The sequence below is a fragment of the Saccostrea echinata genome, unplaced genomic scaffold (genome assembly GCF_033153115.1).
Source record: "Saccostrea echinata isolate AGI-Se365-2 ecotype Australia unplaced genomic scaffold, CSIRO_AGI_Sech_v1 ptg000004l, whole genome shotgun sequence".
Taxonomy (NCBI): Eukaryota; Metazoa; Mollusca; class Bivalvia; order Ostreida; family Ostreidae; genus Saccostrea; species Saccostrea echinata.
Genome location: NW_026889753.1, coordinates 11515745 through 11543138, shown reverse-complemented (window position 1 = coordinate 11543138; position 27394 = coordinate 11515745). Strand labels below are relative to the sequence as shown.

At 35.1% G+C, this 27394-nt stretch overlaps 1 protein-coding gene across 6 annotated transcripts in view; it reads left to right on the top strand.

Moving 5' to 3' along the window:
- Window positions 1-413: 413 nt before the first annotated feature.
- Window positions 414-27394, top strand: part of LOC133179175 (teneurin-m-like) — a 43345-nt gene continuing 16364 nt past the window's right edge. For 3 of the 6 annotated variants that reach the window (XM_061313963.1, XM_061313961.1, XM_061313962.1), the window contains exons 1-12: window positions 414-627; window positions 10655-10934; window positions 14480-14806; window positions 17468-17842; window positions 18078-18231; window positions 21167-21369; window positions 23026-23088; window positions 23299-23561; window positions 23908-24034; window positions 24126-24233; window positions 25530-25724; window positions 26431-26646. In XM_061313963.1, coding sequence (XP_061169947.1) covers window positions 10721-10934; window positions 14480-14806; window positions 17468-17842; window positions 18078-18231; window positions 21167-21369; window positions 23026-23088; window positions 23299-23561; window positions 23908-24034; window positions 24126-24233; window positions 25530-25724; window positions 26431-26646 — 2245 coding nt within the window. In that variant the 5' untranslated portion in view covers window positions 414-627; window positions 10655-10720. Of the gene's footprint in view, window positions 628-10654; window positions 10935-11193; window positions 11309-14479; window positions 14807-17467; window positions 17843-18077; window positions 18232-21166; window positions 21370-23025; window positions 23089-23298; window positions 23562-23907; window positions 24035-24125; window positions 24234-25529; window positions 25725-26430; window positions 26647-27394 lie in introns of those variants that run through there. The other 3 variants (XM_061313966.1, XM_061313964.1, XM_061313965.1) reach the window with 3 other exon arrangements.

Genomic DNA, 27394 nt, shown 5'->3' with positions numbered 1-27394 from the left:
GGAGATTGTTCTTTATGGAGAAACTCAAATGAGGCACAAGAATAAAAGTGTCACCAAGTCCACTATTCCAAATAAGGAGGACATGAAAATGATGCAAGATCCTTTGATAAAGATTGAGACTTTAAAAATCTGGTAATTATGGCAATCAAAATTTAAAATCAGTGAAATTCAAGTTTTAAATACATGTTTTCTATAGAAAGGAAATGATTTAGACAATGATAGCATGTAGCTAAGCTTTGATGTGATATCAATGTTATGTTATCCATTGCTAAATCATTCTACAAGATAAATGCTCCCCATGTGGTACTCCTTTAAGACACACTCCCTCTGCAGGGGTCAAGGGTCATAAAAGTGTTGCCTTGATGTGATTGGTTGTTTTTGTTTATCACATCTTGAGGGACCTGCAGCTGAGAAATAATTGTTAATGGAGAAACATTCAGATAGTTGGTAACAGTGCTATAAGAGTATTATATAATTTGCACTGGGGAGAGTTTGTATTGATAGTGCATGGTTTGTTAAACATTGTACTTTCAACTAGAAAGAGTTTGCGAAAACATGAACTTGGAGTATGAATGAACAAGCTGATGTGTTGGAATAAATGTTTTGTGTATTGGGAAATATTGCAGGGTGAGTTCTTTAACCTGCATGTTTAATGGTTCTTGCTTTTAAATTTATCATGTCAGCAATACTGGGAAAATAAATTTAAAAACTATTTATTCTATCTTAAAATTAATTTTAGACTGCTGATGGGAAATATGATATTAAAGTTACTAATCTGGTTTTTTTTTTTTTTTTTTTTAAAAAGTTATTCAGTTGACACAATCATTTTGGCCCAAGACTTCATAAGCTTTATGAAAAGAAGTTTTGTTACTTGTGAATGTTTTTCAACATCATGTCGTCTGCATGTCAGCCAGGTTATCTGTTTTATGAAGTTCGGGAGGTTTAAAGTTAATCTGTAGAAGGCAAGAAAATCCAATTATTAAATCCAATAAAGTTCTCATGGTGTAACAATACAATATAGAGAGCCCTCTCTGCCAGAAAGGTCATCAACAGTCCGCCTTTATTTCCATGCATAGTAACTCTATTATTCCATGTCTTTCAGAGACAGTTTAAAAGATAATTGAATTCCTTTTCATGAAATGTCATATTTATTGCTCAGTCAATTGAGGAAAAACATTAACTTTGATGACTGTTGTAAGCCTGACCTGCTGCTTGGGAAAACATGGGGTCTCTCTTCCAGGATCTTTTTATTGGTACCCTGTTGGGTTGTAAAACTGGTACCCCATGAAGTGGTCAGTCAGTTAATCAGTCTGATCCCTGCTTTATGGTTCTGTGGAGGATTGTTCAGAAGAAGCTAATTGAATTCCAGGATTAAAATGCATATCAGAAAGGAGAACAGGTGGCCCAGTCATGGGGGAAGTGTCCAGACATAAAAATGTCATAAAGTAGATTGTCCAGAACCCTAAATCACTAAATTGGTCAGATACTGACCAAGCCAGAGTCTGCTGGAACCACTAAATCACTCCGATACTGACCAGACCAAGGTCTGCTAGAACCACTAAATCAATCTTAGTCTGGCTTTTATCATGGAACTTTAAACAGAATTTGCTCTGATAGGAGACTATTAAATAGTCATGAAATGAGTTAATGGCAACAGTTGATTTTGGGCTCTGGTAAAAAGTTCAGTGATGCAGATTCATATCCATCTCCAATTAATACCAATCACCAGTCAAAAAGAAAAAGTAATCTCTTTACACAAATTGGTGAATTTAGACAAATTAACCTGCATTGACACAGATGTGGATAAATGTGTTAACTTGCAGCATCAAAGAATACCAACCAAACACTCTCTTTTGATTGAAGGTGAGGTATGTCACACCTCTTGTTTGTAATAGTCAAAATACCCTAGAACCAACCTGTTATGTAAATAATCATCTAATTAAATACAGCCTCCCAATTACCTATGTCTGGGCAATATTTTTAGTATTGTTTTAACATATTGGATCAAGACTGAAGCATGTTCTTAGATAATGATTGGTCAATTCAGGAAAGAAAATTCATGAGTATTTTGAATGTTGAGGAAAGAGTGAAAGTGTGATAAAGACATCATAATGTAGGAATTTCCATGACTGGATAGTGATCACATTGTGATATTAATATTAAGCAGACAGTATTATAGTTGTGAACGTCAGAGAAAAGTACTAGGGTATTATTTTTTTTAATGAGGTTGATGAGTTGTAGTTATAGGTGTAGTGAATGCCATCAGCAGGGATGATAAATTGCTGATCTAACAAGCTCTATTTTATCTTTTCTCCCATCAATTCATGATAAAAATTCACTTAAAATGAAATAAAAAATCTTGCTCAGCACGTGCATACAATCTAGGAATGTATGTGTATCGCTTCTTATTTATACTTACATAATTAATCACTCTTACTGTTTATAGTTTGGTGCCAAAAAAAACGCATAGCAACTGTTTGTATATAAATTTTGTTTATTTTATTGGAACCAGAAATTCAGACAGAAGAAATTAAGAATGATCACTAGGATTGAGAAAGAATTCAAACTGACGCGGAATTTGAGAATCGTAAATTTTAGACAGGTGTGAAAATCTCCCTCTCTGATGCTCAATGCAGAGGCGAAGTTGCCAAGAATTTACATCCCTATGAACTTCTCTTTTAATAATTTGCATGGAAATTAATATCATATGCACTTCAAAATTTTTAGATTTATGAACTAGTTTATAATAGACCTCTTTAGCTTTATCAGTTCATCAACAAATTGCTCCACATGTGAAGAGATGTCTGTTGAACTTTGGTTTGTATCAAGACATCACCTGAAGAAATCAGAACAACTTGTTTTCTCTAGCTGTGGCATTTTGTGCCAGTTAGAATTTTTAGAGTTTGTAGGAGTTAAAGAATTGTGTGTAATAATCCAACTGCAAACTAAAAAATGCCAAGGAAACTTAAAAAGCCCAGACAAAACAATATACACATTGTGTGGTTGGAGAGAGAGAGCTCAAAAAAAAAGATTAGAGTTTTTGATCTTAGTTAATTTTATATAATTTTTATTTTTCCATGTATGACTTCTGTTACTAATTGAAATACAAAACGGAGATTAAATAGAACATTAAAAGGGTGTTCTCATTTAGTTACGTCTGCTTTGTATTCTTCCCACACAAAGCTCTGGTGGTCAATTTTCTTTGATGGAAATGAAACATATTGCTCTAACAGGATCATATTTTACAACTTCTATCAAACATTTTTCCAGATAAAATTACTCTCTTGGTAGGTGTATAGATGTATTAACTTTCCTTTTGATAAAATTTCTAAAATTTGAACTAAATGGAGATTTGATTTCAAAGAAAGAAATTGATGAAATACTAGATTAATGTTATGGAAGTAATTAGAAATTAGAATACAAGTGCTAAATCATTCAAATTGTGGAGAAACAGTATTTGATTTGTCAAGGATTTGTTGTTTTACTGCCTGACAACTAACTGCCTGACTAACCAAGAAATAACTGCTGACTAACCAAGAAATAACTGCCTATAAACTAACCATGTGTTCTATTGAGGGATAGATGAGGGTGTTTAATTATAGAGGTAGTATCCCAGTGGACATGGCTGTAGATATTGACAGATCAGAATCAATAACCAATGGTCAAACTTCACAAAATATCAGCCATAGCTCTAACCTTGATAACTTGTGGATTCTATGGACCAAAGGTCAGTCTCTGTCTGGGCTCTTAGGTGCTGCAGAAATGTAGACTTGTTGTCCATAGAAGTGTGGTCAAATGGAATGATACATACCATTTAGTTTCTGATCTAACACCCAATTTTTTTTACCGATAATTTCTATTTATTGATGTGTTTGATGAGTTGGCACCTTTTTTAAAGGGAGGGGGATGGGTGGTGGTAGAGGTGGCTATTAGGACTTAGATCTTTTTATGTTATAAAAATTAGCTCAGCATGCATATAAAAAAGTTAATCTTGATGACCTTTACCCTAAGCATCGTATCTTGGTTGTTAGGTATTAACCATTGTGTGTGCCATCATATTCCATTAATTAGTTATTTAAGATGTTAGGACCATGGAGTTTAATGACCTGCAGATGTCAGAGTTTCAAGTTTAAAAGTTTACTGATGAAATTGGATTATGATTTGATGAAAAGTTTGTTTATACCAGCAGTAAATATTTATTGGTGTGTGAAGATGATGAATTTGATGGGAAACATTTCGGTGACATTTGTGTAAACACAGTGCAAAATTGATCGTTAAATCTGTAGAATCTAGACCTTGAGTACCAATGGAAAATGATATTTAATGAAGAATTTATTGGTAAAAGAATCAAGTGACCAATATTTGATCCTATCTGAATCTCTGTGATGGTCCTATAAAGTGTGGATTCTTAATGGGAGCCAGACTCTCTCTGAGTAGAACTGGCTCCAGGATCTAGGACTGTGAGGCACCGTTCTCTAAAAGTGGACAGGGGACTGATGTGGTATGAAATCTTTATGGATATGGTATTTCTGGATGTGGTTTCTACAGTCTCCATTTATATTGTTTATGTGAGTTCAGCATGCTTTCTCCCCATGTCATCTGGCCAGCATCCAATTTGTCAGTAATAAAAAATAACTCATTTTTCTTTAACTCTGAAATGTGTACAACAATCTGGTTTCTGCTGACATATCTTACTCCATAACTCACAACAAATGTTGGTGTATAATTTTGAGTTTCTGTTTAAAGGGTCATAAATTGGAAACTTAAGAACTTTGAAGATTGAAAGGTAGATCTTGTTACATAAACCCCTTGATTAGACAATAGCTTTCTTGTTTAACAAGAGCAACAAGCATCCGACCTGAAAAACTCCTCTTTCAAGTGTTTTGTGAAATGTTTGCGAGAAGGAACTTAATATTTTTTCATACATCAGTACATGGTGTTGTTTTTCTAATTCTTGATGAAGAGTGGAACAAATTAAAGTATAACTTGGATCTTAAGTGATTCTATTTTGGAAACTTTTCTAAAGCAATGTGAATTTTAATCCCAAGGATTCCGGCAAGAAGAAGGTAATTTGTGTGAATTATAGTAATATCAGCTGTTTTCCCACACTCACATCTCAGGCTTGAGGTGCTTTTCTTTGTACATGTATTAATAAATAAATTTATTCTTTAATTCTTTTTTAAGTTCCAAATTTATCACATGAAGTTGGACAAAAAAACTTTGAAATTTTTCAAGTTTATAAATCTTATTCACTGTGTAGTATACATGTACCGGTACTAATTTAGATTGGTGATGAGAAAAATGAACTCTTCCCTGCAGGATGATATTAGTAGTATTTAAGCATTCTGAATCCACATTGATTTTATGGCATTATAGTAATCTTTGTGCATTGTGCTGCAAGTCAGAGGAAATTCTTACAATAGATCTACTTTTATCTGCCTGAATGTTCTACTCAGTGTACCTTGATACGGTATTAGATAGCTTAATTTAAAACTTGTGTGCTAATTTTCATGTGTCAATCTTTGACTTCCAGAGAAATGTTATCTTCCTTTAAATGCACAGTAGAGGTCTTGCATGAAAAGCTTTATCTAATGGTGAGAATATACAGTGATTTATCTAGTTGTCTAAAAAAAACTTTGATTGGAGATTCTTAAATCCATTCTCAAGTATTCCTATACAAGATCAAGTGAGAGTTTCCTTTGAGTGTTTCTCAGGAACTGGAAAGGAAATTTTAGCAGCTAGGAACCAGGAAATGATACACAATATCAGTGATTAGTGGAGTTAGATCAGCAGGGCTCCAGAGAAAATTGTAGATCTCCTCTATTTTAAACAGCTGGACCTCATGTCATCCTAGCTAAGATTGTCTGAAATCAGGCTAACTAATGACTAAATCACATGGTAAGTATATAGGCCAGGCCAAGTCTTTATTCACATGTAACAAGGCTCTGTTCACATATAACACTTCGGGCAGAGTGACTTTCAGTTTCTGGTTTTGTGGTGGGACAAATATTTCTTCCACATGATGCAGGGGAAATAATGGAAGAAGAGAACAAATAAATTTCCAGGATTTCCTGCAGCTTTATGTGTGTAATATTGACCTAAGATGTATTGATAACAGTTAATAGGCAAAAACATGGAAGAATTTCTAGACTATAAATCCTCAGAAATTGTCAGATCTAACAGGCTTAGGGTTTCTGATTAGAACAATGCTATGAAATATTGTTAGCTGTTCTAGCATGAAATCAGGTCTGATATATGAGACAGGGATTTTACAGGAAAAATTTTACTTTGCCAAAGTTCTGGAGGCATTTGACTTTTAGGCTTATACCTCTGTCATCAGTTGTAATATCCCTGCATTAGGAACTTGAAAATGCAGACCTGGAGGGGTTTGTTCGTGATGATGGAGGAATCACTTCCCATTATCACCCAAAGTCTCCAGAGTATGTTCACTTCAGAGCATGTCTGCTTCCTTACCAAGTATTCAAATGTACTTTAAATTTGCAGCAGAGACTTGAGTTCTTTACCAAATTAATGTCACCTATAAACAACATAAATACACAGCATTAATCTAATTTGCTGCTGGGTTTATTATCTTTTATTAAATATCCCTGGTAAATGCATTATTTCTGCATCACTTCCCCCCAGAAAAGCATTATAGTGAATTTACTTATCACTTTTCAAATATACATTAGTGTTCTCTTTGTAGTGAATTTACTGCTCATTTGCCGTATAGACTTAAAATGTCTTGAATGCAAAGTTCCCGTAAAGCTGAATAAAAGTTCCAAGGCTTATGGGAAATGCTGGTAAATGGAGCTTCTTCTATAACAAATGATTGCTCAATTTTCCAGCAGCTATAGTGTGGCACATTGATTTTAGAGCTCATTAAGCTGGGATATAGGTACTATATAGTAGCTTTATTGATAGGTGGTCTCCAAGCAGAAGGGAGAGAAAATCTCCATTCTGACGGCATTTGTAGACGCTTATACTCCAGAGGTCTGGAATCCATGGTCTTTTATGTTCTTTTTGTTGCAAGATGTGGTATCTTTAAGTTGTTAAAAATGCTTCATTATCTACGCAATACTTTGTGAAATTCTTTTATGATATTGACTTCAAGATTGCTATTGCAGTGTAGAATTTTCACATAGATGCAAGTTAAACTGTGTTTTAACTGACATTGTATAGTCAGACTCAATTATCTAGATGTTCATAAAGTTTAGGATTGATTATGAAATCCTTTCTTCTCCTTTGGAAAATAAAAAAAATGAAATTGTTGTAGCTATTCCTTTTCTCAGATAGGTAAAGTGATAATCATGGATAATGAGAAATTCAGGTTTCACATCAGTACTCGTTAACCATGAGCAGTTCATTAAAGTGAAGGCTATCTTTGATGGATATTTCTTAATTTTGCTTCTCTGTAAACATTTATCATAGATCCTGAGTGTGTGTTTAATACAAACCCCCCACATCTGTAACCAGTCACTGGTGTCCTTGTTCATGTCATATAAAATCTCTGTCACCTCAGAGGTCTGTCATGTTGTGATGACTATCGGGGAACAGACAGGGGGGATAACTCCTCCAGACAAGGCCCTTGTGTGTGTCGGGACAGATCTTTGTGATAATTCTGGCCATTGCACTGCTTTCTGCAGAAGGAGGGTTTGTATAACATGTGTTATATGTTTATTCAATCTCCCTGAGAAAAGTTCCCTCAATGGAAAAGGATACCCCAGAGAAAAACAGAAAATGTCCAGTGGGGTTAGATATGTAAAATATAATAAACAGATTTGTGGTCAGTTTAAGTTCAAGATCCACCTGATATTAATGTATCATTGAAAAATCTTTTTTCTAATAAACATAAAAATACAACTGTTCAACTGAAATAAAAAAAAATTCTATTATTTAGACGCTATTAACTTTGAAGACTGTAGAGATCTCTCTATATATACACAGATTACCTCAGTTTTGTAGAAGCTCATAGACGACATCAAACTTCTCTAGGAAAAAAAAAAAGTGCCAAATAATTATTTGTAGAACAATCCAAACCTTCCTTCAACTGGAAAGTCATTTTTCTAGGATAAAAGTCTTGCATTGACATGTTCTGAGAAGAGTTTGCTTCATTCACTGGAATTGAAATAAAGTGGAATACAGAAAGATAAGTAAATGGATTGCTCTCTCATTGATTTTTTTTCCTTTCCTTGGAGCAGTGAGATTACTTCTGAAGAAATGATGTACTTCATGATAGAAATGAGACAGAACTCTGACAAGCATAGCAGACAAAAACAGACAAAGTGATGGAGCAACAGAAAATGTAAATAATGTTTCTCTGTTACAGCCCCCAAACAGCATTTGCACATTTATCTGGCAAACCTCTAAGCCCAGTGATGGACAGTGATGAAAATGAAAGTTGATTGAATCCCAGAATTTTGCAGGGTATTGTTCTGGCATCTCTAAAATTATTATCCTCCAGAGGTAATTGGAACAGAACAGGAAAATGATTGACTGGTCCATGTCAAACACAAGGTCCTAGGGGACATCTGATGTTACCAAACCTGAATTCATTGTACACCATACAACGTCCACTTCCAATTGATGAGATGTCTCAGGGGTTTTGATTGGTCAATAATTTGTCACTTTGAGTTAGCAAGTAGCTTGTAAACCATGTAGCATAAATGAATCATAAACTACTGAAAAAAAAGTTTTCCCTTGCTCTAGTTGTAACTGAAACAGCAAATTTCTTATGTTTGAGAAAGTTATGACACATTGGGAGATAAATGGCTACAGAGCCTGTGTATTTATAAACATTTTCTTGTATGTTTTCATCATTAGATTATGTCTAGCCATTTATCACTCGGTTGTTGTCATAACATTTATAATTCTAATATTTCTCCAGTTTAACAGACTTTTAGCATCATTCATTGCCTCAGTTGGACAAATGACTCCAGGGCGATTTGATTTCGCCTGCTCATCCAAACAAACACAGTGTTTAAAGTCAGGTTCACTTAATGACCCAAGATAGAACCCATATGGAACCAGTGAAGATCATAGACTACTGAAACCATTGATGGATGAAGCTTCAGCTAAATTTATAAACAAGAAAGTATTTTCCTGTAAATACTAGGTATAATGCAGACCTGCATTAATTATAGACTGGCAGTTGGTCAGTGTAAGCATTGTGGGGTAAGACAGTACCACACACACACAGCATGGGCTGAAGTCGTTTGATGAGGGGAGTATGTCAGTATAATTAATTACAAGGTTGACATTAATTCAGGCCAGAGGTACAGTCCAATACTTTGTTAAAGATCATTCAGGATGTGAGCATGGTCTCTGACTGCAATCAAGGAAATTAGCAGTTTCTTTGTTTAATAGTAATGTCATATTGCTAGTCCAGGTTGGTTTATCTTTTCTTTTTTCCAGCTTAACTTTGAATTATCTGAAAATAATTGGATTTTTTTTTCTTCAAGATTTTGTATTTAATTAATTGTCAAACAAAAATCAAGTGTATACACTGTATAGATGAAGCATCTTCATGAAATACCGTGAAGAGAGAGATGACGAGGGCCTTGCTGCTCTTAAGTAGGTTAGGGTTGTAAACATGGTGAAATAAGAAATATTAGTTATAGAACATTGAAAAACAAAATTATTAGCATAATGCCAATTGGTCCAATTTAAATGTTTTTATTAACTGCATGATAAGAGTAAAATGAATTGGGGGAAAGGGGGGGGGGCTTTGTAGAAAAAAACAATATCATAGCTTAATCCAACTGCAGTATTTCTCTTTGTATCTTACTTTATGGAGTAACTGCTGACAAGAAGTCATATTTAATTTGATGGACTTGCATGGTCTTATATGTAGAAAACCTAAGTTTGCAGTTTGCAGAAGGCCACAGGGAATTTAGTAATTTTATCCTGAAAGGCAAAAGTGATTGTATTTCATGTAATCTTTGTAGATATTGATTTGGTCAGTCGTCGAGCTATGTAAATTGGTCTCCTTTTTTCAGTGAGTATTTTTTCTCTGATACAAAGATTCCAATGGAACATAGATGTCTAACCAGTGCTTGTTGTAATTGAATCGTACGTGGACAAAACTTGTGTGTAAGGCCCAATCTGCCTTTCTGTATTGTTGAACTTATTGACTAAAGACTGGTTAAACCAGTAGCTGATGGAAAAGCATTGATCAATTATAGTAATGAATTTGTACTTCAACTCAAAATCAAGGATCTGGTGAATCGGTCAGAGAAATAACGCTTGACTTGGCTTGATGTTTGCTGAGGATATAGGGCATTAGTTATCTGTTAATTCATTGCTGTTTGATTGGTATTTTAGTAACCTATGTTTTGTTAGATCACCATGCTTCAATCTTTATCAGAATACAGCTATCTGAAAATCTGCACTTTTCACCTTAGAAGTGTAATGTTTCTTATTAAATGTAAACCTGCAGTTAGTGGTGTTTTTGTTGGTGGTGTGTGGGCTCCCATCATCTGTATGTGAGCTGTAAACAACAGAAAACAATACTGTCATACTGACTGGCCATCATATCACAAAAATATTACTGCACATGCAGTTTAATTATTTTTTATTTTGTTTTATGAGGTTAAAAATCACATACAATAAATCATAAGACTCTTTGATTTTCATCATCTTTATCTACTTACAGATGGAGTAACACCCAGAATGACTTGATTGACTTGTGAGAGTTGAAGGAATACACAGCTCCTTATAAATGCAGGCACAAACAGGCCCTGTGATGGACAGTAATTATAATTATAGACCAAAAGGTCAAGGTCAGTCACAGAGAAAAAGATGTCTGAAGGACAATCGCATGAATAGTAGTCCAGGCAGTTGTTCATCAGATGAAGAATTCCATTCTGATGACAATTTACGTCCTTACGAGGAGGTGAAGGTCGCACACCAGGACAAAAAGCTCAATGGGTTAGGTAAGTGTTTCACAAGGAAGTCATTGTGTGTAGACATAACAAACATCTTAGACATGTGCCTATACAAAGTTAGGGTCACCTCTGTACATTTAGGTCATGCCGATCTGAATAGTAAGAACTTTAAGTGAGCATATTTCGTCATTGTCAAATTGCAGAGAAAGAAGGAAGTGTTTTAATGGATAGAGTCTGTGCTCTGTCGTGCCTGCCTTTCAATGATGTTTGACTTTTATGATTTCCAAGAGCTGCAGTTTCTATGATTGCTGGACCAGTAAAATCAGAAAAGCTTGTCTGTCAGCTGACCTGAGAGTGGCTGTTTAATGGTTGGAGTGTGTAAGTTAGTGAGAGATTCTGACAATTCAGAAGGTCTTTTGATGGTCAGTACTAGCTTTTTATTGACCATAGTCAATTTTCTGCCATCATAAAACTGGTTTGATTATGGAAGTTCAGGGATGCAGGAAATGTCATTTTCATGTCTTGAAAATGTTGCAATGAGTTCTGGCATCCACTTGTGTCAGTTTGGACAACTATAGCTGTAATTTCTGGCTCTTCTGTGGTGTTAAACCCCCTTTTATAATTGACTGTGGTACTTTACTTTTAGGTTGTTAATCTATTTCAAATAAGTTGATTATAACTTAGATACACATCATTCTGTGATGCTTTAAGTTCTTCACCTTGATTTAAAACCTGTGTTATTGATTGCTGGAGTAATTGGGCTCACAGAACCAGAACAAATGTGATTTTGAGATTATTGCCAGCAATCAAATGTCCCTATTTCTGATGAAATAGAAATGTCTTATGATTGAGATTTGAATTGGGAAATTTTAGATGTGTCAGCCATTCTAATGGTCTTACAGGCCCATAAACTACGGTGAAGCCTAATTTGATTGTGCTGCTATATTCTGGAATTGTTGTTCAATTGAATTAAAAATTTCTTTTATAATCTGTAAGTGAAACTTGCTATATTTATTATTCATGCCCATAGAAAAAAAACAACATGCCATTTTATTGGTATTTTATAAACACAAATAATATGAAATGAATTTGAAAATGAATCCATAGATTAGTATAAAGGTTAACTTCTTGTCTTCAGTGGATGGCATTTAGAGGTCTCCTGCAGTAACGTGAATTAACTTTTGTAGAAGTATGACTGGAATTTGCTTTGGTCAGTGTTTATGTTGCGCCCGCCAACCTCCCCCCTCCCTGTTTGTGGAGGGACATGATCAGGGGAAGATTAATGGCTGGAGGCTGCCAATATAACTACACCAAGATACCTGGCTTGTTTATACACCTGACCTGTATATCTTCTGTATACATGAAGCAGGGATTAGATGATAGGTTTTTTATGGCCCGTATCAGGTGTGCTCATAATCAGGGGATCCAGAAAATTTAGGGGTTATGGACACATCATCTTCGACATATACAACCATCATAGTCGATTCAGTAGATATTGGCAGGTACACCATCAAGTCTTCATATGAACTGTAAATCTACATTGACCTTATGCTTCCAGGTGGATTTCACCTTTTATTCATTACTTTAAAATATTGTACAAGATCTAAAATGATGAGTTATTGGAAGATAAGTAATTTTTATTTCTTTTACCGGTATTGGAAATCTTAAAAAAAATTCTTATGGAGTTAAACCTTTATGATAACTATGTATCCAATTTTGTGACATTTTTGTAAGCCATTCACCTTTTGACCTTGTGTCACTGAGTTTGAACTTTGTACCGGTATTAAAGAACTCCACAATAAAAGTTCTTTTTTTTTATCTTTTCTCTGCAGCGATAATTTACAACATTTCAGAATTTGATCAAGTTGTTTTTAGTGACACAGCCCTATTAGGATGATAACAGTTAAAGATCTTCCCTTCTTTTCCAAAGGATGCTCCAAGCAATTATCATGGGTGTTACAAAGATGAACTGAGGTGATAGCAAAGTTTGAAATTCTGATATGGCTATCACCATTTTCACGTAATTAGGACCGTTTTCTTTCTGAGTGATAAGCTCTATTGTTGGGAGCTGGTGAGCTTTGGTTAATGTCTGCAGACTTGTGTTATCAGTAATGACATTGGTATATCATTTATAAAGATTTACGCTCCAATGATGGTCACAATTAAAAACAATAAACCTTTCTGTATAAAATGGTAAACACGCACATTAAGAATTCATTGGGGCTGTATTGATTCTGCCTCTGATGTTGGAGTTGAGAGGAGAAAGCATTTAAGATGAATTTAGAAAGGAACATTTAGGAGTATACTGATAAAGCAGTAATAGACCGTGTTTTCAGGAACAACAAGCTGCTGGCAATTTCACTCTAATCTTTGTATCTATTGAAGCAATGTGACATTGATTTTGCATCAAGAAAACATATTTCGGGAAAGCCATGAAGAAAATTGGTTAATATTCATTCTAGGTTTTGGCATAAACTCACACAAATTATTTATAAAATGAGTAGATAATATCATACAATTTTTGTTTAGAGGGTTTATTAGTTAGTAGTGTAAGACATTTTATCTTCAACAGCTGATGAAACAAATTCAGTAGCGAGTCACTGAGTATAATACAGTTATAGCCTGTAGATACTGGGTAAAAGAAATTGTTTTTCAACCAATAAATATAATATTTTGAGATGATATTTCAACCAATAGATGTTTTTGCGATTTACATTGAAAACTTTCAAGGATTTTTGTTAAGTAGATTTTAATGGACTAGAGGATTCTGATAACATATGATGGATGTCCTGGGATACAATACAGAGGTGCATTGTGGGTATTGTCCTAGAGCAGATTTTTGAATGCCAGCAACATCAGATACTGTTGGCGACATCATCGGTGCTGAGATTGGATTGTCCAGAGAGATGGAATGATAACGTATTCCATATTCCCCACTCAGATAGCCATTGTTAGTTCTATTGTCTCTCTGTGTTGACACAGTCTGTGGGGAATGCTGCAATCTGAGAGAACTCTTCCAATCTCATTTCAGGGTCTCTATTTTCAATGGCAGCATAAGTCCATGTAATTAATTACTAGTAGCATAGCTCTAACTACTTAGTCACTAGTGTTTAATTACAAATTAGTAAATTATCTGCTGCAGCTTTGAGTACAAAGAATTGAGAATGGAAAACATGTTGTACAATTATGTCCCTGTTTTATTATAGCATTAGGTCATGATATTTAAGTTTTTAGAAGAAAAAAAAATAATGCTAAATGAATAAGTTTCTGCAATACAATCTCTCAAGACACGCAGAGAGATTTTGCTAAGACCAAAGAAAGACAACTCTATTTGTTTAACCTTTGTTTTGCTTGCATGTTTTTTTTTATGTGATCCATTTGTTCATTTTCAATCTTTTTTTTAACATCATCATTGTCATTTTCATCCTGCTCTTTTGACATTCAAAGATTAAAAGTAGAGACATCTTTTCATTTTATAATTGTTCATCTCTTTATCCCAACAGAACTAATACAGTTTGATGATAATGATGATGAATTTTTATTTTTGTTTTGTTTCCTTGCTGTTTTTTAGTTTGCTTTCTCTGTTTATAAAGGTCTAACCCCTGAAGAGCATGTTGAGCTAACAGCCATGGACCAAAAGGTTCACATGATGTGTTCCAAAAATAACAACAAAACCCCTCGCTTCTACACATACCGAGAGGGTTCCGAGGGGGAAGAATCGGAACAGAATCTCTCCGTGTCCACAAAACACGCCTCCCTTAGTGTCAATCATCAGGGGTCACAGTGCTCAATTTCATCCAATGAAATGGACAATATGCATTCTATGCGAAATGAAGTTGTATCCAGATCAGACTCTGACCCCGACAACCAAAATCACCATGTTCACTCACCGCATGGCCAAAATAAATTCCATCATGCAGGTAACAGATTTTTGGACAGCATGTAATCAGTGATTGGGAAGGCCATGAAGGTCAATGGGACTATGGCTTAAATGTCAAAATTTTTTAATGGGCCATTTTGAAAATGAATGTGCCACCAGAGCCATTTATAAGAAATAACAAAATGACAAACAAATATGGAGTACGAAAGAAAACGTTTTTTATTAACCAAATCTCATATGCAGTGCAGCACATTTAAAGGAACACGCACACAATATAATTTACCCGTATTTTTGGATCAATAACGCATTGAGGCTTCATATAATAGGAAGCAGATTTTAATGGGTTTTAACCAATGAGATTTGTTGTATTAAAATGACACATGACTGCATTTAAAACGAAAGTAAAACAAGTAAGAAAGTTATACGCAAAATATTTCAAACTAACATCGCTAAAAATTGAATGCCCACTTTGGTGCCGCCAATGGTTGATTTAATGTGCCAATTTTCACTTTGATGTGACTATGGCACATGGTGCAAGCCCTTCCCAATCACTGTGTAATATATAGACTAATGACATATGCTCTAAACTAAAAGGTTGATAAAACTTGATGAAATGCACGAAGTAAAACAAATATTATTTGTCACATGTTAAGGGAGAAGTTAACAAGTATCCTCTATTGTCAATATTTTAGGAATTGTTTTAATATTGCTATGAAATATGATCCTAACAGTCTTACTTTAGTATGGGTTTGATAGAGTTAGTGTCTGATAGACTCACTGCCGGCAAAGACTTTCCTTGAGAGCTCCCAAAAGGCTAGTCCAGAGTGGTAGAAAATTTGCATGACATTCCCTCATCATCAAGCCTTGTGCCTGTTTTAAAAACATGGAAAGGGAAATAGTAGTCCAAGCCACGCTCCCCAGTTATTAGTTTGAGTTGCCCATTTAGAGAAAACCCAACACTGACAGAATGACTTAAAACATGCAAACATTGCTACAAGGAGGTTAAAGAAAATGTAGTAGTCCCAGAAATAATGTACTACTCAGCCAGGAAAATATTGGTGCCAGGCTTATCCCAATTGTAGAAGTTCATACACCTCTGACATAATTAGGGTAATTTTGTTATGGTCCCAACCACTGTATAATTTCATTGATATATATCTGTTGATATGAAACCTTATTACAAGTATTGACAACTGGGTTGATTGATGAGGTGTGAAACTGATGATAAAGACCAGCAGCGAGACCCTAGTCGTCAAGCAAAGACCAGCAGCGAGACCCTAGTCGTCAAGCCTGGCAGAACAGGCTTGATGGATCTGTCTTATCAGAAGTGGCTGTCAAAACTTGGACAGTCCAGACTGTCTGACCAATCATAAACCAGGATTTGTTGTCTCCAATTTTGACAGCCAATCAGACAAAAGTATTGCTTTGTATCACATATGACAGCCGATCTTTGATAGGTATATGTATTCTGTTTAATATTACTCTTGATAGATGTATTACAATATCACAAATGTGACATTTCATCAGTCTAAAGTGAGATGCTGTTTTTGAACTTGGCATTAAGAAAGCAATAGAAGATACTTTAACAGTCATTTATTAAACCTTTGTTGAAGATTTTACTTTTTATATTTTAACTAATTTTACTGTCTAAACCAATTACTATAGTGTAAAATAAAGGGGAAAACAAAGAAATAAATTTTGATAGCAGTGAAGTTACTGACCTCTACCCACACACAGGGTCTTGGAAATTGGTGAAAGTGTGAGTAGGTTTTATTGATTTGGGAAACAGACATGTTGATTTCCATAAATAAGAAGAAAATGTCAGCTTTCCTTGAACAGCAGCCATTTCTAACAACTCATCTCTTTGTTTGCACTACAAGGCAAATTGGAAAAGTTATTTTTGTGTCCCTTAGGACTAAGTATGGTGGAGTATCCATCAAATATTGCAAATAAGGGAGTCATCTCCCTGGTCAAAAAGAAATATTTTATTGGCTGCAGTCAGTTGATGGAGCAGGGACTATACACTTGGTGTTGGCCAGACTGATCCATTGTATGACTGGTCAAGATTCACAGAAATTTACAAAAAGTATTCAAACAGTGTCTTGACTGGCTCATTTAAAGATGTGTGTCTATCAAGTCCGGTCCTTGCTTTAGTTAATTTTCTATCCTGGTTGGCTCCAGTGGCAAAAGCTTTTATATAGAGGTCCAGTGAAGAGTTGGTATTGAAAGATGTCAAGCAGTGGGATGATGGGATAGATTGTGTAGGGGACTTTTGATTGGTTATCGGGATTTACATGTTGATGGATTGATCTGGGATAGCTGAACTTGGGACCGTTTCTGTGATTGGTATTAGTTCTGGTTACAGAGTAAATATCATCAGATCCCAAAAAATGTTTTCTTCCACACACTTGCTGAACAGTGACAGTTTGGACAATTTGGACATGCTGTCCACAAAGTTCCTTGGTCAGTGGTTCCTGTTATTAGATTCGAAGACTCTGAACACCTTTGTTAATATTGCGCATATCAATGTTTTGTGAAATTAATATTTCATTGTTACTTTGATATTTTTTTTTTTCTTTGCTGGAAAATCTATATTTTATTTTTTTATGAGACAATGTTAATTTAATTATAAATATCAAGAGTCTCATAATATTTTTTTGTTATGCCAAATGGCTTTAAAACAACATTTGAATCTTTTCAGCTACAGCACCAGGGGGTCTACCACCCTGTTTCAACCCCCCTCCACCACCACCACCCATAGAAGACATTCCACATCAAACAACAGTGCCACAGAGGCTCAACAGATGTATGGGGCCGTCATATCGAGGAACCTACTCGGACGCTGACATGTGTCAATGTCGCGGACATTTTGTGGACTCAAACACTGCATTATTGCACAATCATCACAATGTAAGGGGACATTACTCAGACACTGAGAACCCCTATCATAGAGGACACTCGTGCTCAGATAGTGAACATTATCATCAGGTGCGACCTTGTGTTTATTCTGGGGAGGAGAGTGATTTTGAACCCCATTATTTGGAGCAGACTGCCTCAGGCAATGTCTTCATTCCAGGTATGTATACTAAGTATTGAATGAATAACAGGTAAAATTAAATTGCAGTACCAAACTATTATCCGCATTCTTGAATATAATTTACTTAAAAGAAAACTATTCAGTCAAAAGTGATTCTAAACAATAAATTTATTGGATATTCATATACAAAAAAGTGAAATGGTTCATACACACATATGTAGCTGATAATTTATTTTAAATGTTATAGATTCATTCTATGATTTGTTTATTGCAGATGGACAACCTCGGTTTCCACGCACAGTGCCAAGGTCAGGGTCAGTGCCAATGTCAAGGTCAGGAGAGCTAGTCAGTCCACAACCCATCAGACCACAGTGTTCCAACACAGTCCCCAGTCACTTCCTTAATGGGGAGCATCACAATTCAGAGAGGTAGGAATCCCCTCTATTACCCCCCCCCCCCCAGCACCCCCCCCCCTTACTTATGTACCGTATTGTTAAGAATTTTAGTTATATGTCTGAATTTGGTAGAATTTGTAGGGTTGGTTTAAATTTACAACATGTAAATTATTTTTTATTCAGATCAGTGAATGACACTTGCAAAATTGAAATTGCACTAACAGAAATGATCAAATTTTTAAAAAAATTTTTGAATTACCAACTGTACAACCAACATTTTTTACATTTTCAATTGGTTAGTTTACAAGTTTTCTTTATATTCATTTAATGTAAACTACAGTCTGCTATAACATTGGTACCGTTTTATAAGTGCTATAAGTGACAAACATCAGGATAGTTAATATGTACCGGTAGTGGCTGGAGAATGCATTTCTTACAGAGATGTTGTGTGACCCACTCACATTCTGTGATCGTTATCCTTATAAAGTATTCTCCTTTTCTGTAATGTTACAGAGTGAATCATAACGCAAATAAAAGGAGATTTTGAACTCTGATAAGAACCATTAGAGGTTACGGAGACAAGGAAGAGAGACATTATATGTGACAGCAGGCAGAACTTTGTTGTTACACAGACAAGATAATTCAATCTTCTAAGTGTTTTGTTTGATATTTTCATATTTATTAAGTTCTCCACTGTAAGATTTCGTGACCATACTGTATGTATTACAGGGGATGCTGGGAGATAATCGGATTATACCCTGACGCCTATAAAAATAATTTACTATTATGTGTCGAATGTCAGTTCACTGCCATCAGAGGAGACAAGATTCTACCCTAAAATAGATGTGCCTTAAATTTAGAGCATTTAGATGCCTCCATGTAAGGTTAAACCTGACAGCTTATATTGCCTACACAGAAGCTAGTCTCTGGTGCAGAATCTGTCATTTGCAAATAAGAGGTAGAGTTTCAGTAAATAGGAATTAATAAAATGTAGGCTAGAGTGATGTCCCTTTTAATTATTTAATTTTATTTGGTACAGAGTGTTTCTTTAGAGTAGGAGTATAGTGTTACCATAAAATGTTTACTAGAGTGATGTCCCCTTCAATTAGTTTGTTATACCGGGATTGGTTTGCCCTTTGGGATGTAGGAGCAGTATATGGTTTCTGGGTATAGAGCGGCAATAGCACTTGCCTGCAGGCTTTAGTCATTGGATGAGGAAAGTGCATCAGTCAATTACACAGCTCTTATGTATTCAGAGTGGAGCATTTGCTTCCCTATTAATCCGCCCTTATTTCCTTTCTTCTCTTATCATTCAGCAGTTATCATTTAAAATTTGATTCCAATCTCCCAGGGGTACTCAAATTCTGCAGTTTGTAAAACCTGTGAGAAGATATTCTATCCAATGAACTCTCAGATAATCCTCAGGCTTTTTATGAATTCATTTAACGGGGCCAAAATGTACAGGAGACCAGAGTTTGCTGATTTCATTGCATTTTGTGGTTGTTTCACAAAGATTGGACACTTTGATTGGTGCCACAATATTGCAGACTTTTTGTCTTCGTAATTGTAGAATCTGACAGTTCATTTTTCTTGTATTTAATTTCAGACCTAGATTTATTCATGGCTTTTTGGTCTCTGGTTGGAAGTATGAACAAAGAGTGTCCAATTAGACGGAATTAATGGTATCGTTTCTGTTATGTAAATAAGGGACAGAAAATCACCATCAGAAATCTCAGAGATTCCTTTTAATCCTAAACACATTCAATTCATTCTCTCCCCGATACATTTATTTTTTTGTTGGTATTTCTCTGTTGTAATGTTCTGTTGTTATTGATGTGGCACCAGAAATGGCTTTCACTGAGTGCTGTAAATGGTCAGATGTTCTCATTATTGTGATGCTGGTGCAGTTAAAACCTTACTGTTGTCAGGCTTTTATTGAAGTTTCATTGAAATGTTCAGGAAATCAATTAACATTGTTACATTAATGTCTCTGTATTTGCATGTTGTATCAAGACTCAATTTCTCTCTTTAGCATTGTAACAAAGATTCCGCAGTATTTTGTCATGATACACAGGCCGAGTTCCGTTACAGCGGAGCTGTTTTGCCCGTATATCGATAGTTTTGTCAATAAAATGCTTGTCTATGTAACTCTCAATTGATTAGTACTGCTGGAAATACACAAATTACAATTAAGTTCTGTTACTTTTGTTTTGTTTTGGTGGAATTTTGAAATTGATTACATCTCACTTAAACAGAGACAAAACTCCTCACATAGACAAAAGGTGGCAGCATTGTTTAGAGAAGACTACTTCCAGCAAATGGACAGCAAACTGTAATCACTTACTGAACAATTAACAATAGTGAAACTATTAAGTCAGACAATGCATACCTCAAATAGGATGCTTTAATGGGGGAATATAACTATGGACATTAGTTTTTCTGTTAAAGCGCAATCAAGCTTCTTCAGTAATTACTGCTTTCAAATGCTTTTTCACAGTCGAAACAATTGATGATGATGTCACTAATGCAGATGTCTGTAGAGCATGCACACGAACAAAATCCAATATTGCCAATTCTGACCACAAAACGAGAGCTGTGAAACGGCATTTTTATACTAATAACTCTGCTTTTAATAGCTCCTGAGGACATCATATTTTTTGTTTAGACGAAAAGGTGTTTTACTAATTTGCATAGAAAATGTTTTGATCCAAATTGTTCCCAAAACATTTGATGGAGGATTAAAAAGATGTGAAATTTCCAGTAGCGTATTAGACTTTGAGTGACAAGTTTTTTACCGTGGAGAATCAAAGGCTGATCAGCTGTCACAGTTTGGTCACCTCCGAGATTGAACAGTTTATTTCTGATGGTTGACACTTGACAGTAGAGTCTAGAGACTCTGATACAATACTCTCTGACTTGATTAATTGAGGACTGCGTGATTAAACTTTTCTGGACTTGTCCTTTACAGGCAGGCCTTTCTCCCGCATGGTCAGTGTGGATACCCCGCCAATATGACATCACCACCCCGTTCTCATGACTGCGGCTACACAAAGTTTGGCAATACTCCCCACTACATGAAAAAGAAGTTAAAGAGGTGGAGCTGGAAATGGGCTGCCTTAATTCTAGTCATTATTTGTGTGGGACTTCTGGCTGCCACGACATATTTTGCAGGTATGTTCAATTCAAAATACCGGGTAATTACTTTTTTATGTGGCCCTGGTAGAAATAGATAAGGAAAATTTTGCATTCCTTGAAACCACAGGGTACTATGTGCTTGAATTTATAATCACATATATTGTCCTTTTGTGTGTTTTGAAATTTTGAAACAAAAAAAAATAGTTATAATTTTATGTATTATTTTGCATTGAAACTCATTTCATTTAAAGCAAAAACAAACTTACTGTGTCAATTCAGAGAAGACTTGTACAAAATGTATTTGATAAATATGTAAAGTATGTAAAAAAGAAAAAATTATTCGAGTTCTCTATCAGTTTGAATGGTCTGCTGTTAAATATTATAAAGACTATATAAAAACGAACTAGCTTTTTGTAACATCTTTTTGGTTATTGTCACCAACTAGTTATTATGTAGAGATGTATCTTTAAAATAGGCATTAATGCAATATATTAACCAAGCCCCTATATGAAGTTTTATTTCACATCCATTTAGATGACATGCCACTGTAATATTGGCAAATTTACTTACTTTAAAATCTAGCAAAATTTAAAATTTCTCACATCTTGAGGATTTTAGTCTGCTCCTGGCAGATACTTTGTTCTCAAGTCATTAATGATATATCACTTTTGAATAAGTATGATCTTATGAAGTTACAAGTTCCTGAGTAAGAGGTCAGGTAAAACAGTTTAAAAAATGCAGGCAAATTAAACAGCAAAAATATCAATGAGAAGACATTTTAAAGATAAAAAGAAAGATCTTTTTTTGGCAGTATTAAGACCCATTTACTACATAAACTTTTCTTTCAAAAACATTTTGGTCAGATCAGAGTACATGTATTAAGATAGGTTTTACTTGACTAAAAACAACATGGGGCCTTTAATTCCACCATTGATTGAAGCTTTACTGTTCCTTCATCAACAAGTGTTTTTCAACTTCTTCCAATTATTTCTTCTCTTGGGAAGAAGCAACAAGATGATTTCCTCAGCTCGGTCCCGATGGTGCCGTTTGCCATCGGTGACCGATGAACACTGTCAGACAAGCCGAGAGAATCTATTGTTTACCAGGAATTGTGCCGCAATTGTCAGGAATCGTCAGTAGACGTAGGATCAGAGTGTCACATGACCCATCAAACAACATTCTCCACGGACCAATATTTATTGTACTACTGAATTATTTTGATTGAAAATGTAATTTGAATTGAAAATTTACGAGATAAATGGGAGTAAGACAGACCATAAATTGTAGAATGATATATTTAAAAGCATATTAATACAGGGCTTCTTGTTGGCTCTGTCCAAGGGTAACAAAATATTAAATTATCACGAGGTCTCGACAAACAGAAAATCGATCAATACATTAACTTAAAGTCTTGCATTTTTCTCTGAGCTTTGCTATGAGGATGCAGTGTTCTACATCAATATCCATGCAGTCTGTTTTTTACAAAGTAGCAATTCAATAAATTTGATGCACTCCCTGTTCAAACAGAGTGCAGAATTGTTGAAAGTGTGAATCTTGCATGACAGATATTAATAAGTCCTCTCTCGATTCCATGTCATAAAATCTTGTCATCTAGCAGTCTTGTCATAATTATTAATTTATAAAGACAAGCCTTCTACCTTTGCTATAGTTATGATTTTGATTTACTTCCAGCTCATTTGACATTTGAGAAAAAGGAGAAAAAAGAGGAAGTACCTGGTGCCTTAAACCACACAGGTATGTATATAGTTAATTAAAGTACTAAAAGTACTCAAAGGTAGAAAGCTATCAAAAGCATTTAATGATTCTCATAAAATTTTGTCACAAAAAACAAAGTTTTACAGCAATAACTTTGAAACATAGATTACTGTAATCCAGTTTTATGTAAACCTTTATATAACTAGAGACATTATGGCCTAATCTGTATTTTCCCACCTGTTCTTACAGTTTTAAAGTTCACCCAGACCCCCTTCTATCTAGACGGTAGTAGACCCACCTATACAACAATTCCTCCTTTAACCCTGTGGCAGACATACTTCAATCAAAAAGATTCCAAGTTTGTCAAGTTTGATTTCACCATTCCAAGCAGTGCTCGCCTGGCGATCTACGGCAGACGGAACTTCCCTCCGACCATTGCTCAGTTTGATTTTTACCAGGTGTATGATGGGAGTACCATTAAAGACCCTTCAGCTCAAACAATGAGAAACAGGGTGAGTATTTGAAGCCTATAAATTTTTTTAGTTGGAAAGTTAACTGCGATTAAATGTGCATTTAAAAATGATAAACTGTAGTTTTACAGCAGAGCCTTGTTAATCCGAATTCCAATAAATCAGATGCTTCACCATACGGATGAAATTTATCGGGAACAATTTATATTTATACATACCAAGTATGTTTCAGTTATCCAGATGCTTAATTAATCTGGACAATTTGCCCTGGAACACGAGCGTCCATATTTATGAGGCTGGACTGTATAAATACAGGGCTGTCAAAATTGTCTTCATGGCTGAAAATATGATAGTCACAAACTGAGTTTTGTACATGTAATTTTTCCAGTATAAACGATCATTACCTGACAAGCAGACAGCACTAGTACAGTTGATGGAGAAGGGCAAGTGGTACATTACAATATACAATGATCGGGATCAACCGCAGGAAATAGGTGTCTCTAGGACGACCATTGGTAAGACAAATTAGGATCTATCAAAATTGGGTTAAATCTACAAAAAAAAATACCCACATTGAGTATAAAAAGATATATTTTAATTTGACAGACTCTATGGGATCTAGTTGTGAGAGTGACTGTTTTGGACATGGACTCTGTGATAATCAGGGGAGGTGTCAATGTTTTAATGGATATCGAGGACCATACTGCTCAGAACGTAAGATGTCAAAATTTAAAATATTGAACTGACATTATTTTTTATAAGTATATTTATTTGAAATTTAATTCCCCAGATAACTTAAGTTCTCCAATAAGTTTTGTATTTTATACTTCATTGAACATATTCTGTAGCTATGCATGACAGAAAACATAGTTGTAAGAGCAAATGTTTTTGCGAAAACAAACCTGATTTTGAATAAAGAATATCTATATTAACATGTATATTGTATGTAGATTTACTATAGATAGTTTAATGAATTCAGTACTGCCAAATTTCAACCCCAGACAGGCCCAAAAATTCAGTAACATGCAGTCATTCAAACACCTTTTATTTTGAAAGGTAAAAAAACCAAAACTGGAATTTATCGATAAATTTTGCTAACATATAATGTAACACACTTGCTAAAATGAATTTTATGGTCGCATTTACCGAGCATTTCCACTTAATTTTGAACCCTGAATTTTAGCATGAATTAAGTCTGCACATAGCTGTGGAAGAAAATGCAACCAGAATTGATCACAGCATAGAAAATATTTTTTCAAAGAGAGAGAGAGAATTCCCTGATCCAATAATATGTATCACTTATCAATGTGCCAGATCACATGACCATCCTCGAGGGTCCTTCTCATCTCTGCATTTTCCCTTTTTTAGCCTCACAGTAATGATACTTGTTGAAGAAGATCAAAGATGTTCTACTCCATGTAGAGGGATACATAATGTGCAAATCAAGTTAATCTAATACCCTGTGATTCATAGGTGTTATAATGAATTACTGGGGTATTGGAGTATTATTGGGTTGTGATTGATGTGAATCATGCATGAGGGGTATCCCCAGAGAATTCTAAAATTAGCAGTGCTATGCCTGAAAATGAAATTAAAATATAATTTCATGTTAGGCTCTATATGGCATCTGTTGTTGAGGCAATTTCTGAAGCTGTCCCACGTACGATCTGCAATTCACAGATGATGTAATATTGAATATTTTGTAAAGAGAAAAACTATTTATATATGCACAGATGTCTTACATCGTATCTTTTTATGGGAGTACTGTAAAAATTTAAAAGTTACAACAAATTAATAAACCCTTCAGAAGTTAGACCAAATAAACTCATCGTATTGTGGTAAATAGAATTTTTATGGTTTGTAAATGCAGTTTTTTCCATTTCTTTTTATCTTTCAGTGTTTAAATTGAAAAAGTTGCCATAAAATCATTAGCATGTTCTTGTATAATTTCAAATATTATGCACATGTATGTAAGTTGACCAGGATGACATAAAACATTTGACTTTTCAGGTGAGTGTCCTCGTCTGTGTAATGGACAGGGAGAGTACAGACAGGGAGTATGTGTATGTCACGAAGGGTGGAAAGGTCCGGAGTGTGACACCCCAGCCAACAAATGTGAGAACCCCACATGTAACAACAGGGGGCGCTGTGTGGACGGTCAGTGTCAGTGTGACAAGGGATTCACTGGACCCCACTGTGGTATAGGTAGGTCTAGATTTTAAACCACGCCTAAACACATCCAACTAACACACGGAGAGAGTAGGGACTGGCACGCAAAAAAATTATGCTTCTAAGACCATTTTGGAAATCATACACTTGTATTATTTTGCACATACTAGACATCTTGTTGTATGCTTTTTTATGTAGATATATATGTTTTATTTTTAAATATTAGTCAAATTTTTATTGTTTTGCCATCATCTTGTGATTTTTTTTTCTTTGCTGTGTAGTATGGGATCATTATGCACTTTCATTTCACAGCCTTACTTTTTATTCTATATAATTCTCATTTAAGTTATATTTTTTGCTTTCACTAATTTTAAACTCTCATGAGATACTCTTGCACTGAATTCTGAAATAGTTCTGTAAGACCTGTCCCTGCATGCAAAGCTGAAGTTTTCTTTAGTTTGCAAATTTTAGAATCATTGCATGGAATTTTCATAATCAACATTAAGAAATAGTCTGAAAATGACTGAAGATACAAAAATTAAAATTGTTTACATTTTTCGCAAAATAAAAATCCATTCTAGATTTCATAAAAAATAATGTTAACAAGCTTTTAAAAAAATCTGCATTGCTTAGAAACAATAAGCTGTGCATGGTGACAATGTCTTACGTTGAACTTTTTATGAAATGACTGCGAGATTATCTCCCCTGTCTGGGTTATTAACACGTCTCTTTGTCACCACAGTGACCTGTATTGATCCTAGTTGCTCTGGTAATGGGCTTTGTCACCTGGGTAAATGTGTCTGCTATAAGGGGTTCAAGGGAGACAACTGTCAATTACCCGACAAACTTAACCTGACCCACCTCTGTGCCCGGGACTGCTCGGGGCATGGGCAGTTTGACTGGGACATGGGCCAGTGCATCTGTCATCGATTCTTCACGGGCCAGGACTGTGAGCAAGGTAAAGCCTCCTGCCTATTACTCAGGACTGACCCAGCGTTTTTGTTGCCTTGACAACTTTTGACCAGTTTGGACGCTGTAGATATCCACACATAACTCTAGAATTGACTTTCCTTACATGCACGGATTGCATTTTTGATATCGAGACCACAAATAAAATGACTAAATCTGAGAGCATGGTGGAATTTGAGGAAGATAACTCCAGATGCATGGTTTTGACTAGAATGGTTCAATTTGTTCTTACATTAGCATGGTGTCCCTTTTCCACTGAATCCCAATTTTAAAAAAAAATACATATTTGTTACTAAAATATAGCTAACACATAACAGCTTACCTTGTACAACAATATCCTTACAGTGTATACTAATCTTGCATCATACCAGTATGGCTTACAGAAATTTAACCATCATATAATTTTTATGTGAGGGGGGATTAATGAAGCTATTATTTTTATGACCTGTGATGATGAAATGTTGACTTGGAGGAAATAAGGTGTCAGAAATTTCACCATCATATGACAATGACTACAGAACATAACAGCCCTGTCTGAACAACTCATCAGCCATTATCTGATCGTATTTCAAATCGGCCTGACACCCTCATTTGGTCTATAGCATGAACGATCCCAGTATCATTGCTGGTTCTATGTTTTATCACCCATTTGCTTTCTATGTTTTAATTAAAATTCCACACTTGATAGGACTTCAGAAAAATCCAATTATGAAACTGAAATCAACTTGTCAGTTTTT